The following is a 20,614-nucleotide window of genomic DNA, read 5'->3' as shown; positions in this document are numbered from 1 at the left end:
GGAGATAAATATGATAATACTGCCCAGTTCCCTACAGGGCTGAGGTTATCAGGATAAGCTGGTAAAATGCTGTGGCAGGATGCCTTTTGCTTTAAGCAGAAGCTAATGTTACACTGAGCTCTGTAATTTCCTTCATGATTTAATGGCAGAAATCGGTATTAAGGAAATACACAGATTTATTGTCTTATATATAACTGTTTTCTTTATTTAGCAAATTTTAAGACAGAATCAAATAATTTTATTGATTAAATTATATCACTGCAGCTAAACTCATAAAGATTATACAGCTTTTATTTATTACACAAAACCACATAGTGCCTTTTATTATGGTTCTGTGTGCAAGTGAAGACAACGGACCAGAGAAGTCAAACCAGGTGTACCAAATCTTTCCATTAAGGCCGTTCAGGTTAATCAAAACCAAGTGAATGAGTTTGCAAGGAATGAGTCTTCCAAAACAGATGTTTTGGCAAGTGCAATTGTGACAGAAGAGGAGTATTAAAAGCATTTATCTGGCTTCAGTTGTGAAGAATTGTTCTCAGCAATATGATGTGAATATATGTCAAAATCCTGTTCAGTTTGAGTAGATAAGTGGTGGTCATTTATATTTTTTTATTTTTTATTTTTTCTTAGGGAATATATTTACTGATTTATTAACTATTGCTAGGTGCTGGAATGTTTAATGAACCAAAGTGATCTAGCATGAACTTCTACAAAAAATAACTTGATGATTAGAAATAACTGCATTTTTCTTTTCCCTATTGTCATTTGGTCCACAGGTCTTGATGTCAGAAAATGCAGCTGTTTTTCAGTGAGGGAATTGAATACGGCCTATTGTAGCTACAATAAGTGTTAATAGTAAAGTCATCTAGCCATAACAGCCCAGAGCTAGCAAGGTAATTTGTTGTTGTGCTCTGATTTATGTAGCCACGATGTACTGAATTAGCTTGAGTTCTTCTGCACACCTGTATATATACTTTTCCTGGCTTTGAGGAACTATTTAGAACTTACTCCTGTTGTGCCAGGAGTGAGCTGTAAATAGTTCCCCAAAGCCTGGAAAAGCATGTATTCCTATTTATCTAGATGTCCAGAGACCTGAGAAACTTGAGAAGTCTGGTGGTACCTATGTAGATCTCAGAGTGAAACCCTATATGGAAAGGCTGTGGCTGTATAGAAGAAGGTAGTTTGAATGTCTTCAGTCAAAAACATGGCTTGTGTGTTTATATGCTATGCCTGTAAACATTGTAACAAAATTTCAGATTTTGCTGGGGCTCCAGTGCTGTGTGACTGATACGGAAAGCTCCCCCAGCAGCAGCAGGAAGGGCTGGCAGGGAGTCTAGAAAGCTTCTTGCTCTCTGACCTTTCAACTCTGTCATAGTTCTGACCGCTAAGTGAAGCACTCTTGGCAGGTGATTATATAGTGCAATGCCACTTTGATAGGAAACTTCCAGGTAGTGAACTAAAAGCCAAAAGTTCTGCTTCCTATTATCTGTTCTCAGTATTTTCTGATAATGTCTTCCAGACATTTTTTAAAATTCTTTAATTATATATGATATATATGTATATACATGTGTACGTTCTACTTCAGAGTTAGTGCGTGTATCTGTGTGTGTGTGTGAATGGATTTTGGTGTTCCAGATGGTTAAAATAAGTAGGTCCAATGAACCAGTTCTGAAACAGCTGATGAGCTATTCTTTGTTTTTATTTAATATATGCTTACAGGAAAGTAAGGGGAGGAAAATGCATCTAACTCTAACAAAGCCATTGCTGTCAGCCTTTCTGAGGACTTGCCTTCTCCAGATTTTAAACAAGCAACTGTGTTGACTAAGTGCAGTGCTGTTTATTTACTTAGATTAAATGTTACTTTCCAGATACTAACTTCAGCTGATGAATGAGTATAATGAAATGCTTGGAATAACTGGATCATCTTTCAAAAGAGTCATTATATCTTTCAGCAAATGTTTTATTTGCATAGGAACAGGTAATAGTAACCATGAAAAGCTTGCTTATTTTATGCCTCTCTGACCAGTTTAATATCTAAGATTTTTTGCAAGGAGGAAATTTAGGGAAACTTTGGGTGTTATGACTGCTATAATTATAGGACTATAGGAACCAGCAATTTTATAGGCTTCCGAGAATTGAATGAATGAAAGCCTGGAGAAGTTCTCCTGTGCCTATTTCTTTGTACACTATCATTTATAATACAATGTGAATCTGCACATTTTAATTTATTTAGCAATACATGAGTGGCTAGGCAAAGATTTCTTATTTATTTATTTTTTGCTTTTACAGTGCTAGAATAACATAACATACATGTATTATGTACAATATAGTTTTATTATTCTGTTAAATGCTATAAACAAGTCAAATAGATTTATTAAATATTACTTTAAAATCATTTTTAAAGGCAGTTTCTGTAATTTGCTCTAATTATCTTAGCAAATTTTCATATATTAAAAATAAATTGTTTACATCAAAGTACTTGTTCATTAGAGCAAGCATATTAAACTTGGTACAGAGATCCAAAAAGACAGTGTTCCCTGTGAGCTGAGCTCTTAAATCTGTGGACATGTAGACCGTTACACAAAGGATAAGCAGTGGGAGCAACAGTAGGGCAGCTTGACAGAAGCAAGCCTTGTGTATGCATAATTATTATTACAATAATATAATGCAAAGCTATTCCGTTAAGAAATAACCTAATATTGATAGGAAAAAGGTCTTTGCATGCCTTTTTATAAAGGATGTTTGCCCCCCAAAAAGCAAGGAACTTAATTACTTCCAGTGAAGGGGGAAAAAAAAGATTCATGTGTAGAAATAGCTTTGACTGAAATTGCCTTTGTGCTTTATTCTTTTGGAACTGTAAGCAGCTGAGCAGGCTAAATTCTGAGCTCAAATGTCACATAGCTTTTTATTTTCTTTTTCTTAAGGTGTAGATTGCTCTCAAAATTAAAAGTTTTTTTTCTGGTATATGAGGTTAACAAGTACAATTCTATATGGAAGAAGTTTCAAAATTTCTATCCACAGAGGTTTTCAAAATATAACTGGACAAAGCCTTGAGCAACCTAATCTAGCTTTGAATTTGGCCCTGTTTTTAGGAAGAGGTAGTCCTAGACGACCTCCAGAGATCCATTACACCTATATTTTTCTGTGATTATATTTAGAGAAAGCAGATTGTATAGAAGTCTTAGTGAGTGGAATAGAAATGGCCATACTTGAAACCAAAGCTCTTTCTTAGAAGTCTTCATCTTGTCCAGGAATTGCCAGTGATTTATTTCCAATTACTGTAAGCTGCCCTGCAGACCTCAGAAATCCCAGGGCTATAATTCATGCTGCCTTCATCCATATGCCTTGTAAGTGCAGTGATAGAGCTATATGGTGAGAATTGAAGGACAGGGCATTAGAGTAGTGCTCCAATATAGTCAATTTATCGTATGTAACATACTGTGGTTTACCACATACATTTAAGAAAGTTGTGTTCTGTTTCTCTTAATTACCCTGTGGTCTTTCTAAGATGGGATTATTCATATTGTTTTCTATAATTCTGTTTTCTATTATGCAGACATCCTGGCAAGAGCATGGGTGGCCTTCAGAGATGCATAAGCAAAATCATAAGGCCCATTGCACAAGTCTCTAGTACCATATGTGAAATTTTGCTTTCACTGATTGATACTGCACTAGAACTTAACATCAAGAAAGTTTTTTTTTTCCTCCCCTATAATCACCACATGTATCTTGTTAATATCAGCTAATAATTTAAATTGCTTTCCCTTTCTGACTGTATGAGATTTTCCATGCATGCATGTCAGGATAGGTTGTTATCCTCCCTTCTCCGACTCATGTAGCTTTATAATGGACAAAGGGTAATTCTGCTGAGCCGTATCTTGTTAGCAGAAAAGAATTGTCTCATCAGTGTGGATCCAGAGGTCTGATGGACTTCGCAAGGAAGAATATCTAGGGAATAGTCAGGATTGGACTGTCCATGGTGGACTAAAGAAGAAAGTACCATCCAAATACAAACTTAAACTGTTTCCTTGGACTATTGTTGTCTTCTCAGCCCAGGACAAAGTTTTTTGAGATCTCTCTGTAATCAAATGCCACCCAGTAATATTCACACACTTAAAATATATACAACTTGTACTGTTTCACTTAGGGCTATTTTAAATAAACCTGGACATCTGTGTTTTTAAGTGTGGTGGGAGAGATTAGTCCTACAGTTAGACAATGTGTTTTATGGATCAGCTTGCCTTGTGACAGTTGACAGCACTGTCCCCTGTGCTTCTCTGGTACATTTTTATAATATGAATATATAAAAAAATCAATTTAATAAAGTTCTATTTTAGCATAATCAAAGAGGAAACAAGAAGGGACTGCTTTTGAGATGATAGATTCCGATGGTTTTGAAAATGAACAGGACTTTAAATTGCATGATGTCTTTTCAAATCACAGCAAAGATCCATGCCTCCAGACAACTAACAAAACATGAAGGGTTATAAAAGAGCACATTTGTGTCACTGTGCCAGCTTCAGCAATAAACATCTCTTCTGCGAGAGGGGAAAATCAATGGGCCGTCTTTCTTGTTTTACTCTTTCTATACTCAAGATGTTTGAACAGCAAAGGAGATGCTGATCTAATGAATTACTGCTGCCTGTAGATAGAATAATTATAAGAAAAGAAAAGGAGTGGTGAAAGGAGAGAAGCGTAAATATAGTGAGGTTCTCATTTCTGAAAGAAAAGTTTGCAGTGCTTTGTTACAAGTGAAATGATTTATCTTAATTAAAGATCATGTAAAATATATACGTATTTTTAATGAAGCAAGTTAAGATACTAAATTCCTCTTTCCAGAATGGAGAGGTGCTGACATACTGTTGCAAGTCAGCAGGAGGCAGGCATTGAGAGCGTGAAAAGGCCTGTCTTGCCTCTCCTGTTGTCTTCTGACGTTAAACTTGCCAAGAAGCTGACGCTGTGTTTCTGGAAGATCTTCCAGAGGTTTTGAACACAGAGACAGTTTAATTTTGATGTAGAAGGGAGCGTAAAATCTTCATCCCCACTGAGTGGGCAATGAGTGTGACCTGACAATGATACATGTTTTTTTTCTGTACCGTTTGGCGGTTCCTCTCTGTTCCTGACAGCTTTGGAGACTGCCATCAGGCGGAGCAGGGAGAAGTTGAAGGGTGTCCTGAAGTCTCATAACCTGAAGTGCTAGTTATGGAATTAGCTTTCTGCTTAGCTTATTCTTCAATTTAGGAATCTATTATCTACCAGATATTTATTGGTGCTAATGGAAAACCACATACCTTTTTAAAAGCTATTATATATTATTTCTACTGACAGACTGGGAAGTTACACTTGAAGTTAGTTCCACTGAAGCTAGAGGATTGGCTGCTATAAAAATGTAATGGTGTATTTTCTTTTTAAAAATGCAGATACGACTTATGTAAGCTATAAGGAGCTTACTAAGGCTTCTTATAGTACCAGGCTTGTAAGCACAAATGATATTGTGGTCATTTTTCTCTCAGATAATATTTTTATATATTTTTCATCCTGGAAAATATATCCTTTTGGTTTTTGTAGCAGTTTGGATTTTTTGATCATCTTTGCTGTTAAATTGGAGAGGAGTGAGAACTAGGAAAAGTTCAGTAATGCTGCTTGGCCTGCCATCTCTCTCTTACATTCTTGTCATCTTTCTCTCGTAGTTCTTGTATTTCTTCCTTGCTGCTCTGTCACATATAGGTGCTCCTTCTCTTTGCACCATGGATGATGGCGGTCATCCACCTATCTGCTTTCTACTGGGTTTTCATAGCAGTTGTTTCCTCTTTTCTCCTACACCTGCAGGAGTCTGATCCAAGTAGTAATTTCACCTGTTATTTCTATGCTCATGCCTTCAGAAACTGTTGCAGTGTCCTGGACCTGCCATCTGCTGTTCAGACAGGTCAAGCATGTGCCTGGCTGTCCAAAACGGTGTGCTCTCACTTTTCCCCAAATGTTTTGTTCACTTATCTTTGAAAACAATGGGAAAAAAAGGGCATTTTTTAGCTCTTAAGGTTTTTAACTATATCTTTTCTTAACCCTCTTACCCAGACTGTATATGTATGTATATATCTGTTGTATGTATTGCTATCTATCCCAAAGGAGGTTTGCTTATGCACTCCCTGTGTTGCATCTCCTATTATCCCTTGCTGGCCAATGCAGCATTCTCCTTACATCAACATCTGTTTGCATTAAAGATGCTCGCTCTCTTTTTTATATATGCATGTTTTTATTTTTCCCCCCCTCTTGTTGGTTTCTGTCTCCACTGAAGAACTTCCTCCATCCACAAACTACTGCTTTCCTGCTTTTAACATTTTTACAGCCCATTCTGACTCCTACTCCTTTTCTCTTGCACAGTCTCACGAAAGAGAGAGGGGAGGATGCTGCCAGCCTTTACTCTCTGCTTGTTAAATCTTCAGACAATTTCACACTTCCTCCCCTAACTTCTCCCATGAAACAAGATGTTTCCCACCAAACAGCCCCATGACTCTGTCTCAGCTCCTTCCTCTCCCGTGAGGCTGATGGGATCTCTCCGAGGGTGGCGAGGCGCCTGGGAACACTGCAGCTTCTCCTGCTGACAAGGTCTATGCCACTGTCGCCTCTTGTGCTCCGTTGCCTCCTTTGCTCTCTTGGTGTTACAAGTTAGACCGTGTCTGGTCTGGCATGCAGTCTGGCTTGCAATGGAGCAGCAGTCTCGGTGGCACCTTTGTGCTATGCTTGTCACCTCTGCAGTGTCCAGAGTACAGTGACAGGCTTGGGGGCAGTTCTTCAAGCAGCGACCAAGGTGCTAGCTGGGAGGAGGAGAGACAAAGGATGTGGATTTAAACAGGAGAGGCTCGGAGTGGATATCAGGAGGAGTTTTTCACCATGAGGGCACTGAGGCTGTGAGTTGCCCAGAGTTGTGCAGTTTCTGTCCTTAATGCTTTTCAAAGCCAGGCTGGTCTGACCTCACAGCTGACCCTGTTTGAGGTTTGAGCAGAAGGTTGGACAGGAGACCTCCTGAGGCCCCTCCAGCCTGGGCTTTCTTCTAATCCCCTGATTTTAAACTGTGGTGTGATGTCGTGGTTCTGCCGTGGTTCTGTCCTAGGAGAGAGCTTATGTCTGCGAGCTTCGACGCTTCCTTCGCAAGAGATGTGTAGCAGAGCGATATACTGTACTGTGTTCTCCTGACCCATACTGGGTCTGCTCTTAATCAGAGGAAGGTCTTCCCTGTTGTTCCTGTTGTGTTTCTTTTATGCCTGAAAAACACTATTTTTTTTTCTTTTGTAAACCCCACCTATTTTAAAACTCATAGTTCACTTATTTTCTTGAAAAGTAGCTGTTGTACTTCATTAAGCTTTGAACAATTGCAGAATACTAAAAATATTCCAATGTTGAATTGAGAAAGATCATGCAGCTCCGTATTTATGGTTTCCTCTAATTTTTCAATTACAATTCATTTATATTTTATTTTCCTTCAAGTTAGCATCTAATCATCATCACTGTCTTCAGTAGCTACCACTCTTCTGGTTCCAGATTGTCTAGAATATGTACTCCACTTTTTTTTTAACCTCTTGTCTTTATTTAAGCATTCTGTTCTCAATGGTGCTAATTCAAGTCCAAAGTACAACATCTGTTTTAGCTGCAATGAAAATACATTTAGGTTTATGTGTTAGTAGAGATGATATATACAAATCTGGTTTACAAAAATAAATTAGTGAAAAGCTGATTATGTATTTTCATTATTTTGCATATTCATAATTTTGTTTGCTTACAAATGGACAACAGTAGCGTAACAAGAATAGCATACAGAAGCTTCAGACTCCCCCGGTAAGGAGGCAGAGATAGTGCTCTAAAAATGCAGCATTTAGAGGAATTATGAGACAGAATTGCATACTTTGTCTTGCCCTCGTCTTCCAAGCCTCACTTTTCCACAATGCAGTTGTTAAAGCCATTTAAGCAGTCGCAGCCCTGTGGATTAAGAAGTGTTTGCTTTAGCTTCTTGTCCTTGGACTAATACAACGCACCATACACAGTATGTCCTCACCCTTTCTGCCTGTGTGGATGTACTAGGTTAGATATGTTTTGAATTCTAATCTAAAGCAAACAGTTAATGTGAACAGTTGGTATGTTGTGATCTATACATTAACTTGATATGTTTTCATTTTAGAACAACAACAACAACAAAAAATAACAGTGGAAAGAGAGAGAGAAAAGGCATTCCAAGACTATTGTTTTTTATATGTAGAAGACAGGAGGGACAAAACACCTTCCAGAGAGACTTGCCTTGTTGCAAATGTATTGGGCATTGCTGTATTCTTGAAATCAAATGATTAGAAATTATTAGAAATCCCTCTGTATGCATATGATGTAAGGAGCCTCATCCTTGGGAAAACAGCAAGAGGTTTGCTTTGGTTTATACTGGACAGAGGTAGGTAATGGGTGTAAGAATTGTCGTGCTCTGTCCTGAGCCATGTGCATGAAAATGAAGGCTAGAGCAAAAGACTAGCACCTGAAACCACAAAGATTTGTATGGCTTACGACGTACTTGGAAACTGAGTGTACATGAAGACTACTGATGATGATAGGTATATTTTATGTGTTGTTGTTGTCCCGAAGTAAATGGTGCTGTCCAGTGAAAACTGGCCATTTGGTGTTGCTGGCAGTAACTAATGGAGAGTAAGACTGCAAATCTTGCAGATGCTTAGGGGATGATCCCACTTGCTAGAGTTAACTCTGCTGAATCAGAACAGAAACACTGTTTTCAACTTCAGCTGTCAGTGAGTCTGGATTAGTGAACACTTAATGAAATAATTTCCTTAGCCTTCAGTGTGTGGCAATTACTATTACTATTATACTAATAAGAAAAATACTTTTGATATAAGCAGTGAGCAAATTTCAGTGTTTTATTTCATGACAGTCATTGATTGCTGTTCACAGAAGATCATGAGCAGAAAATCAAGGTGAGATAGAAAATAACATTTTTGAATCTCTGGTAATTTTGTTTCAGACAACCAGTGTGTTAGCAGTTTTTTCAGAGTGCAGGTTTGCCAAGCTAACCCATGAAGATACATGGGAAAGAATATAATTAAATAAGTGAATAATATATTTACAATATAGCAATGAAAAGCAGCAAACAAGAAAACACATATAAAATACTACATTCAAAATAGTATAGTATGGTAGAATTCCGTGAACATACTTAATCTCAACATTTTTAACTTTTTTTTTTTTTAAAAAAAAGCTCCTAAGTAACTGAAGTCGATGACATGCTTAATTGTTAAATCAAGTACAGATTGAACAAATAACTTGATAAAAATGCAAATCAAATAGTTTTCTTTTTTTCTTTCTCCTTCAAAATTTCCTATTGCTAAGAGCATTTCATGCTAAATTTTCAAAGGAGTTATTTTTAAGTATGCAGAAAATCTTAATGACTCGAACCAACATCCCAGATAAAAATATACCGAGGATCTGGAATACAGAATCTAAATGGCACTTTTAACTGAGCTGAGACAAATTGAGATGGTGGTTGCCATGCTTTTCCTTAGAGTCTGTCCTCTTCTAGTTGTCCCTTTTCTCTTTGTCCTCTCAGAGGTGTCTCACATTCCAAGATCCCTTGGAATTTTGTGACTGGCCCGCTCTTTTCCTTTCTCTTTCTGCTCTGTCTTGTGTATCAACTCATATCTGCATTTTTTAACCTGTTTCTATCTTAGTAAACAACAAAACTCACTTTGTTGTTACTAATAATCTTCCTTCAGCTTTGCCTAAGGGCTTAGATGTATGATCATGGCTTACCATGGCTTGAAAAAGTTATCATGAATCAACCAGCATTAATATCTGTATGTGAACAGACAGTCTGAGACAAAAGTGAGATGATTCAAGTTCATGTAGTTTGTAATCATTATCTTTGCCGTATTTTCCTTGCCTGGATGCCCCTTTCTGAATTGTTCCACAGGTGACATCTAAACTTTGTCATTGCTCTGACTTTTCTGAAAAGTTGAAAATCATTAATTGTTTAATACCATGCTCTTCATGCAATTAATTGCCTCAGCGAAAAATCAAATGCCACCTTCTCTAAAAAATATACAGTTCTTGATTATGTTTGTTGATATGGCATATTTTGTTGAAAAAACATATTTTGATAAGCTAGGAGACCTTTTCATCTTACGTTCTTATTGTCCTCTTGCTAAAAAGCACTTCTAAACTATCTCTTCCCTCACAGGTGGGAGAATCCTCAGTTGGAATATACAGAGCTAGCAGATCATCCTCCTTCAGAGGCTTTCACAGAACTAATCTCTGCCATAATACATATAGAAAACTTACTTAAACAGCAACCCACAATGGTTATGCAAGCGATGAGTCACAATGCTGTTACTGAATGGTTAAAAATGCTTTATTTTTCCATTGCATGTGCTACCTTGATCCTTTTCTTACTTCTTGTTTTTTTCATACTTGTTTTCTCTTGTCCTTTGAACTGCAAGCTCTTTTAAGCAGGGTTCATCACTCTTTTTTTTTTTTTTAACCACGCTTAATACAATAGGGCCTGAAATAATTCTCCCTTTTAGGTGGTTTTAGCAAAAAAATGGTAAATCATAACAGGCTACAGCATCCCACAGATTTGGAGAAAGTTGAGTGTAATTCTGAAAGATTTGTATGTTTGTTTATTTTCTAACTATTCTAAACTCTTCAGCTACACTTTTGGAAACAATTTGCATGTTGCCATGAAGGACGCTTCTGAAGAGTAACCAAAAAAGCCAATCACTCCTCTAAAAATACAAACCATTATGATATTTTTTCATAAAAAACAGCAGAAAGCCACCACGTAGGCTAATCCAAATGTGATGTTTTATTTTTTAAATTTTTTTTCTTTCCCTGATGGGATATCCGGTGTAACTCTACCTGGTTCATGAAAGCTAAAATCTAGGCTTCTGCCAACTTAAAAGCTGTTAAAAAAAAAAAAAAAAAACTCTCTTTCATCCAGCTGTTGATTGAATTAACGTCTTGCAAAGCTGTTAATATCCATCTGGACACTGCAGTCAGGCTTGCCAAAGTCATGTTAAGGGTAGAAAGGAGAGTGGTTTCCTGTATAATCTGCTTTTTAATCATATTCCCACCCTAAAGTGCCCCCCCATTCTGAAATTTTACTCTTGCTACAGGAATGTCCCTCATGGACATCAAAGCAATGCCCAGTTAGGTCAGCTGCAAAAAGATACCAGTCGATGTTGCTTTGTTTTTTAAAGCAAACATAGCAAAGGTCTTCAGTGACTACGGTAGGAGTTGACAGCATTCCTTATATAGCAATTGTGGAGAGCACAGTTTTATTGCATTCAAATGTAAATGTGTAGTGGGCAAATGGCCAACCTCTACAAAGGCTGTGCCAAGGAGCGGAGAGGCCACTATGACTAGACTTGGTGGTTGCCAAGCTATGGAGTGTCCATGGCCCTTGCCCAAGGAGCAAACTATTCCTGAGTAACATCCCCTTGATGAATATGTTATCTCTCTCCTTTGTTGCATTATGTTTCTTTGGATCAAGCCATGCACACCAAACAGTATTACTGTAATAAATGACTAATCAGAATTAATTTGGTATTTCTGGTAAAGATACTACTTCCATATAATCTCAGAACGGTGTTTTGTGCTTTTTCTTTACCATCAGTTGAAATAGTGAATTGTTCAGAGCTCTAGAGAAAACTTGATAGATTTTTACTTTTAAAAAGAAGTAAGTGTATGGCCCATAGACTTCAGGTTGGTCAATTTATGAGGATGGAAAAGGGCAATCTTTATTCCCCACTGGCATATTATAAGTAAAATTTGCCTGTCTTAGACTTTTCACTTTAGGCTAGAATTTAGCACTTCACATTTTGCTTTTGGTGTGAAGCAGTGTCAAGCATTTAAAGTAAAAGGAAAACTTCAGGGAAATATTTTTTCCTATTTTTTTTGTTGGTGCTCTAGAAGTAGTAGTACATGATAGTAAAGTAATAGATGGGCATAATACACCATATCAAATCATACTTTAGCAGGACATGTAATGTCACTCTGATAATTCCAGAAAGATTAGAAATCTTAGAAAGTTAGCAATAGACATATATTAATCCTGAATACTGAAATGGATTGTCTTACAAGCACAATGAGGCCTTAGTTTTTCATATTCAAAAATATAAAGCAAATGAGTACATAAATATATTTATCCTTTTGGATTGAAAATTTTTCTCAGGATTAAGTGGATGAAAAAATGATATATCAAGAGAAAAAAAACACCCTCAGTATTGTAGATAAACAATTTGAATATGTGTGTATTCATGTGTACATTTTTTAGTCCCTGTAAAATCTTGTTGTATCTTCATCTACAGCTTCATGTGTTTATTTAATAAATAATAATGTAAAGTCCCTGGTTGAAAGGATTTTGAAAGGTGCTCAATCTTTCTAATTAGAAAATTATTTGAGAATCTTTGGGGGAGTTAGGAAAGTTAGTTGTAATGGTATCCAATTCAAAAGTGGGATTGCCAAATTAGAGAAACATGTGGTAATCAGAGAATCTCTTTCATTTTTCTGAAAATGTTCTAATATGAAGTCCGTGACTGAATTTGGAAATGTAATGATAGCTTTGTCAACTCAGAGGAAGAATTTAGTAGGAAAGTGAGGGACTATATCCATCAAATGATTTACACTGTTACTCTGTAGACAAAACCTGTCCTTTACGCTCCAGCTTTACTGACTAAAGTTTTAAATTCCTCTTAATTTTTTTTTATGTGCTTAGACATTGTTTATAGGTGCAGCAAGCTTCAGAAGCCTAACAAGGATAATGAGAGACTTAGAAGCACCACCTAATTTAACTAAGGAGTTTGCTTGAGTGGCCCAGTCTTTCAAAGGTGATGTGCTTCTGATACTAGGGAAGACAACAGGACAGTCTGGTTTGGAAGGAAAAAAGAGGAAGCTCAAGTATGATCATGCGTGACCACACACTGCATGAAAAGCCCAGCTTCATATAATAAAATGACCATATGGAATCTAATGTAGTACGTTATACTGTTTCTGGTTACCTGTTCTTGTCAAGCTTGTCATTAAAACAAAAACTGGTGTTTCAGATAACCTTTTTTAGTAAATCTATCAAGTTAGGAGAAAAAGGAAAGAGGGGGAAAATGAAGAGATGGGGTAACTATTAAAATGAACCGTCTCCCTATTATCAGATGGCTTCCCATGAAAGATGAGGGAATGACCGGGCTATGGGAGTATCTGTCACTGGGGCTCTTCTGTGTCCCAGTGGAATGGAGTGAAGACCTGCTGAAATTCTGTCTGAATGGCTGAATTTCAGAGGCAGTTGGAAGAAGATTCATAATCTGTCTGGAATAACTGCTACAACTAGTATAACCCTGGAGATAATCTAATCTCCTTACCTGTTGTGAATGGACAACATACATCTGCGTGGCCTTACCTCATGATTTTCCTTGAATATTCAAGGTGTTTCTAAGATAGCTCACTGTAGTTTTGTCTAATTTTGAAAACTAATTTTAGGGTTTTTTCATCTTTTAAAGAGTTCAAAAAAATCTTAGCTCATCTGAGTCAGTAATTTATAAAATTAATTTATTAATTCTGATTTTATGGTCTCCCTTTTCCTGGGTTGCCCTGATTTCAGGCTTTGGTGTGTGTGCATATATATATACGCATGTCTATGTGTGTATGTATATATATATATTTTTTTCCCCCCCCATACTGAAAGAACAAAGAAGCTCCCAGCTTCTGTTTCCACAGAAAACCTGCCTGGCTCTGGCTGTCCCACAGGGGAAATAAATACGATGTTGAGTTTGATTCATGTGATTTGTCAATATAATTAAAATAAATTGAATCAGATGATTCTTTGGGTGTGTTTTGGGACTGTGGCCAACACAGGATATGACCAGCATAGCAAATGATCTCTGTGGCCCAAAAAAATGAAATTCTGGTTTTAGTAATCCCAGCCTGACAAGAAAGGCCTTGTGATGGCACACACAAGCTTTGTGACTCTTTTTGCAGGCCAAAGACTAGTTGGGCAGTGCTCCTTCTGGATGGCAGAATGAGCGGTAGTAAAAATGATGCCGTGCTACTTCATCAGTGGAAAATATGATGTACTCACAGGTGGAGCTGCTGCAGAGCACTAACACCTACACGGTCAGTTGAGTGGTTGCAGTGCCAGGCTTAATGGCTTGTTCGTTTGTTTTCTTCTTTTATTTAAAGATAATGTTGCTTAGAGCTTGGTTTAGGACACTGGGCTTAGATGTGCGTCAGAGAGGTGCTCGGGAAGGTGTTGGACGTGGTCCTTTCTGCAATGTTGGGATGTGGTGGGACCCCTGCATTCTCCAAGGGATGGGGCTTCAGGAGGAGAGTTTCTCTGCAGGCTCAGCTTTGGCTAATGCAGTGGTACAAATGCTGTTGTGTTATCCAGAGCAGCACTCAAGCTTCTTCAGAGGTCAAAGGAGTACCGCGTCCTGAGGCTGGCGTTAAACTTGGGGCAACTTCCTGCCACTCATGTTTTGCCACTCTTCTCCACAGGGGTATTACATTAGAAGGCGAAGGGACATTTTAAAGCATGAAGGATCCTTAAGAGTTTACAGTGACTCTAGTTCTTTTTCAAATAATTTAATAAAGCTTTTTGTATGTTTTATTGATACTTTTCTGATCCTTTTGCTTTAATTCAGGAGGCATTTTGGCTTTAGAAATTCAATGTAACAGTAGATATATTTGTGCTCGCAGTAAGCAAAATATCCCTTAGAGAATAATTTCCTTGGTGTAGAGTTCAAAGACAACATACTAAATTTTGAAATGGCAGATATTATGGGCTTCAGGAAAAAATATTTTGAAATTTAAAAACTACCTTTATTTTACACTGGCAGCTTAGTGACAACTATTGTTTGCTTTAACAGTGGTTAAATGTAGAATGTTCCATTACCTGTAATGGGGTAATTTTGTAATGAAGCAGGCGTAAACAGTGGCAGAGTTTGGTTCTTCACAACCAGGGAACTCCAAGTTCCTAGGAAATGTTGACATGCTGTTTCACACGAATGACCACCGTTCTCCACACTAATCTGTTGTTATCGTCTCTTTTTCACGTTAACTGTGTATGAGTTCCAAAGGCAGCCACTTCGGCTGCAGTGAGGCTTTTTTAATTAGAATTTTGCATATCTGCCTGTGAAATGGAAATGTCCTGGTTAATCATGCTGTAGAATGTTATTCCCATGTCCGCTTTTGAAATTACATAGGTTGTGACTGATGAAAAGGCAAAATATACAAAACCAGTGCTTTGTCTTGCTTTTAGCATTTTGGGGTCTAATACTTATGGATCATGAGGTATGCGCAGGAATTCTTTGCTTCTGTCATCTGCTTATGTCAGAAAACATATAGGCAGTAATCAGAGGGTTAAATTCTTGCCCAACAGGCATATTTTTGGATTTACGTTCCTGTAACAGCACAGATCCTAGCTCGACACTTCACGGCGAAGGGGAGCTCTGTGTGACAGAACTCGCGCGTCGGGGAGACGCGTGGCTCGTGACAGACGTATGTGACAAAAACGCGACCCTGCACCAGCCCTTGCAGTTTCGCAGGGTCCTTGCGTTTTCCAGCTGTTTACCCTTGAGACAGCCAACGGCGGCTTGGCATAGGCTCACGGCACGGTGTGATGTGAGCATCTGCGTAAAAGGCTGCACAGATGGAGCATGCCCAGTGCTAGGGAAAGCCGCTACCCCACCCCCAGCCCAGCGAGGAGGAGATGAAATGAACTTTGCACTTGCAAATGTCACCGAATATATTCCGCACAGGATTTTAAAAGGTTCGCTTATAAGCACTATTTTTAACAGCCAAGCCCGCCCCCCAAAACAAAATGGAAAAAGCCCTAGGTATTTTTTGCTACCGATCTCAGTTTGTTATCAATTGAAGCATCTCTCACAACATTTACCTGAAGTCTGGCTTATTTTACCTTTTTATTATTCAATTTTCTTTTTCCTGCTGCTGGTATTTGGCTTTTTTTTTTTTTTTTCCTGGTCTTTTTACTGGCATGAGAAAAAATTGAGAATTTAATTGCACGAGACTACTTGGAAACAGTGAGGCTGAAAGCTTGCAAGGCAGAGGGACGAGAAGGGAAGGCTCTGGCGGCAGAGCATGGATAGGAACGGAGCGGAGCTTCTGCGGTGCTCCGTGTGCACATGTTTCATGAGATCGGTGCCGGGCGCTGCAGCTGCGGACACTCACTGAGCTGTCTGGCTAATGAAGGCCACCTGGATCAGGCTTCTGAAAAGAGCCAAAGGAGGACGTCTGAAGAATTCTGATATCTGTGTAAGCCTGTTTTCATTGTTGGCATATGTTATATATGTTGCTGAGAGAGGGAGAGAGAACTACAGCAAGGAGAGGACAGTTGTTTTCATTCTGATTAAATTAGCAGAAGTCTGTTTTGTATGCAGAGAGATGCAGGGAAAAACCGGAGCTGTCATTATTTATAGAGCTCTTCTGGCGTTCTGACTAGTTGCATTGTGGCGATACATGGCTGGGTGCTGAGGCCAGGCGGATTTTATTAGTTGGGAGTTGATTTGTGGTCGTTTACATGTTTTGCTGAGGGGCAGAGATGGATATGAGCCATTTTCAGTTCTGATGGGGAAAGTATGTCAGGTAAAGAGGTTGCCCTAAAATGAAAATGGATAGTGCAGCTTAAAGCTCTTGGCAGTGATATTGTGTAAGGGTAATTATTGATAACAAATTTGCATTTTTGTAATAAAATCTGTTTCCTCCCTAATGCAGTTACTGTTAGAGTTTTAATTTCTATGGAGCCCTCCTTGAAGCTGCTGTGTGTCCTTCAGCCCTGCACTGCACCACTGCTGTAACTCCACAGAGTAGCTGGCTCTGCTTACTAAAAAGCTTACAAATATAGGAGCATGGGAATAGTGCAGGAAATAAAGCACTGGGTAAGACACCTGCACTTCTGGAAAGTATCCAGAGAAAAACATTTACTTTTTTTGTCTATTTAATTTTTCTAAGTGATTTTCTCTTTTGTGCAATTAATCTCTCTTCAGGGATGCAGAAGTAGGAGAAAAGACAAGGTGCATAAACACTCTTTTTTTTTTTTTTTCCTTTTTTTTTTCTCCCGAACACTAGAACAACTTGTGACATTATTTTTCCTTTTCCCGTTCAGGGTTCGGCGGACTCCTACACCAGCCGTCCATCCGATTCAGATGTATCTCTGGAAGAAGACAGGGAAGCAGTGCGGAGAGAGGCAGAGCGACAGGCCCAGGCACAGCTGGAAAAAGCGAAGGTAAGGTGTTTTTTCACATCAGATATTTGTAAAATGTTTTAGTTTGAAAGATTGCTATTTCATCCGTTACTGACACAAATGGTTTTTTATGTACTAACATGTTGCATAAGACGTCTTATAAAGATGTTTCAGACAACCATAGATCTGATATTTTACAGAAAGAAAAAAACAGTTAAAGCTATGATTTTCTGTTAATAGCACTAGCTTTGCTTGCATGTTTCAGAATAAGCTTATTTAAATGTAGAGTTCTTTCAATGTATTAAACACATATATTTGCAGTATATAGGTTCAAAGCTTTGAGTTCTTATTGAACATGTTAGTAGAAGTTTCCCTAAGTATGATTTTGGATGCCTATGATGCTTCTAATTTACAGTTTTAGAAACTAGTTCTCAAACACTGTATGTATCTACCCTCAGTGAAGGACTGGCCCCTGCAAGTCGTGTATCTATAAATACAGAGAATCTGTGTGTGTGTGTGTGTGTGTGTATGTATGTATACACATATATAAATACATATATATGTATGTTTTTTTCCTGAAGGTTTCCCTGACTTTCTTTGCAGTTTGTATGTTAAACCCTGAGTAATGTGGTCTTGGACTTGTTAAGATTTCTCCTTCTAACTTCATACACCTGGCAGATAGTGATGGATTTAAATAGACATGCTAAATGAGCTTCAGATCCTGGCTGGGTGTTTATATTTTTTCCATTAGATGCATATGTGACTGTAAGGTTTTTAGCAGCAATAGAGCCAAAGGGTGTGGGTTTATTTGTGTTTAACTACTCTTGTACCTGTAAAAAACAAGTGAACAAAAACCCCCAGTGTGATTATCTTATGTTTTTTCATTTGTTTATCCCTTCATTTCACTTTTATTTCTGTGTGCTGTCTGCCAAATCTTGGTGTAGCACTCTTTTGTATGGTCTGTTTTTCCAGTTTAAATTTTCCCATTTCAATATTTAAATAAGCAGTTGAGAAGTCTCCCCCTTTTCTCCCTCCTGTGATCTCTGTGTTTCTCATTTTCTCTCTGATTCCCCTCCTCCATTTTGGCTTGTTCCTTATTTCCCCATCCCTGGTCCATCTTGCATTCTGTTTCCTTTTCCGCTGCCAGCTTTGCCTCTGCCCATTTATGCCGCCTGCGCTACAAGGGTTTCTCATAAATTCAGGCATTCGGATTATTGAGGTGTTAACCTGATTACAGGAAAAGAGCCAGCTCAATAAATAATACAGTAGTATAATGCACAAGCAGCCAGTTTCTTCAGGTTAGAATACTTAAACAGGGAAACCAAATATGTTTTGGGGAAAATGTTATAGTTAGCAGATTTTAATAAGAGCTTCCAAAGCAGGTTTTTAATGAACTGCTGGAGCTTGCCAGTCATAGGAGGTGCTGAACATGTCTTTGAAGTCTAGACCTGCTGTCTTGGGATCAGCATAGCTGCAGCGCTGCAGCAGCCCATTTCTTCTTTCCACCGTGCAGACAGGAGTTCTAGTTTTATCAGGGTCTCATTCTGTTAGTTTAAGATTTCTCTGTTCTTAGGTGAGAGGATGAAGATTGCTCTGAAACTCAGGTAAAGCGCTGAATTTTATCAGTAAAATAAATGATCTCTTCAAGAAGTTGAAGTAGTAATATCTTGCGGGCTAATAAGGAGAACACCATAACACTTAAGTGCTGAACCGATGCATCTCTTAGTGATGGGTAAATCTATGCAAGTGTTGCTATGGGAATTTGGCTTACTGATGCTGACTTGAATGCATGGACAACCTTTCTGTAATATTCATGACCTCTAGCACAGCTGCCATTGTAGTTTATGGAGAATTGCTAGAAGACCCTGACTTTTAAAAACTATATTTCTATACATCAAAGCGGTGCTCTCACTCCAGCTGGCATGAGATGCAGTCTCTAGGTCTGACACTGTCTGAGACTGTTAAGACAACTTGTGAACAGTCAAAGTAGTAAAAGCGCTGCCAAAATCAACCTGTTATAACAATGGGTAATTTCAGAAAACACAAAATAAATTATTCAAATCACTTGGGTTTTAACACAGATTAAAGCTGGAACTGTATAAACAGGTTTGTTTCTTGAGCCAAAGGAGTTAAAACCACTCCTGGTTGTCATGTAGAGACCATTTTACACAATAGCTAATATCTCAATTAATGGTATTCATTAAAACATTATGCATATTCATTGCTTGCATTTTAGATAGGCAGCTTAAGAGATGTAAATTAAATCTAACTCAGTATATCTGTAATGTGATCAGGTCTATTTTCCTTTTATGCTTTCTCACTCCCAGAAACACCCCATGTAAAGCCGATGGAAGGGGAGCTTCCATGGGCGCTCTGGCCACACGGGGCTCTCGGCAGGCGGTGGTTTGCGGGCAGCTTCCTGGGCCGCAGCACGAGCTGCCAGCCAGGGCCCCGTGACGCAGCTGCCTTAACTTTTTCCTTCTAATATTGTGAGCGGAACTGTTGATCCTAAATAAAGTCACTACAGTTCTATTTGTCACAGGAGTTAGCCAAGGATGACACATACGAATAATGCAAAGCTGAGGGGAAAAGGATTGTGAATTAAGAGAAGATGGGGAAGAAAAACAAACTGTTGAACTGTGTCATGCACTTAATGAAAGCAGTCTAATGACATCCATTTTCCTTCCTTACAGTTGAGGAGAACACTGTAAACAGTATAGAAAAATATATTAACAAAGCACAGAATGCCTAATGGTTAGAAGATTTGTGTTTTAAGATGGATCTCTGTGAATCTTGTGTGTCCATACACCCTGAAGCCAGAATAGGAATGTCTGATAATGTGCAGTCTCAGATTAAAAAAACAAGTCATGATAAAGTATTAGTTAGGTTAGTTAGTTAGGTTAAAGTATTATGTTAGGTTGCTTTTGCTGACTCACGGAGACATGGGCGTTTGCAGCAATGTGCCATGAGGAAGGTAGAGACGGAGAAGCAAAACCTGAGGTGTCCTGGGACCGACACCGAGAGGCGACAGTTCAGAGGTCCCAGGGGAAACAGCTTCGCTGGTGATGCTGTTACGGCTGAAGCAGAGGTAAAATAGAGGTAAAATGCTCTGGTCCAGAGTGGAGGAACAAGGCAGATGCAAAAAGGAAAAAAAAAAAAAAAAGCGTATGTGATTCTTTTTTTCTTTCTTTAAGCCTGTCTTGGAAAAATCCAATCCATCTGGGGATGCTCACATCCATCTCCAGGTGAAAGAGGGCCTGCGTGCTGGCTGAGCAAGGAACCTACAAAACCCTCTACTCTGAGCACTTCTACACATCTTTTGTTTTTGGAATTAACTTTGTATTTCCATAAAAGATAGGAAGCTTATGCATTCACCACTAG

General features: G+C 38.4%; 1 protein-coding gene across 5 annotated transcripts in view; it reads left to right on the top strand.

Annotated features, from left to right (window-relative positions):
* The window catches only part of CACNB2 (calcium voltage-gated channel auxiliary subunit beta 2), a 229,490-nt gene that overhangs the window by 138,019 nt on the left and 70,857 nt on the right, over positions 1-20,614 (top strand). For 3 of the 5 annotated variants that reach the window (XM_088524320.1, XM_088524319.1, XM_088524323.1), the window contains one exon: positions 17,156-17,275. In XM_088524320.1, the coding sequence (XP_088380446.1) occupies positions 17,156-17,275 (120 nt within the window). Of the gene's footprint in view, positions 1-15,975; positions 16,306-17,155; positions 17,276-20,614 lie in introns of those variants that run through there. The other 2 variants (XM_088524324.1, XM_088524321.1) reach the window with 1 other exon arrangement.

Source organism: Tinamus guttatus, unplaced genomic scaffold (assembly GCF_059628265.1).
Source record: "Tinamus guttatus ecotype Peru unplaced genomic scaffold, ASM5962826v1 Tinamus_guttatus_pri_ptg000209l, whole genome shotgun sequence".
Taxonomy (NCBI): Eukaryota; Metazoa; Chordata; class Aves; order Tinamiformes; family Tinamidae; genus Tinamus; species Tinamus guttatus.
The sequence above is the reverse complement of the archived record's forward strand: the minus strand, read 5'-3'. Positions and strand labels throughout refer to the sequence as shown.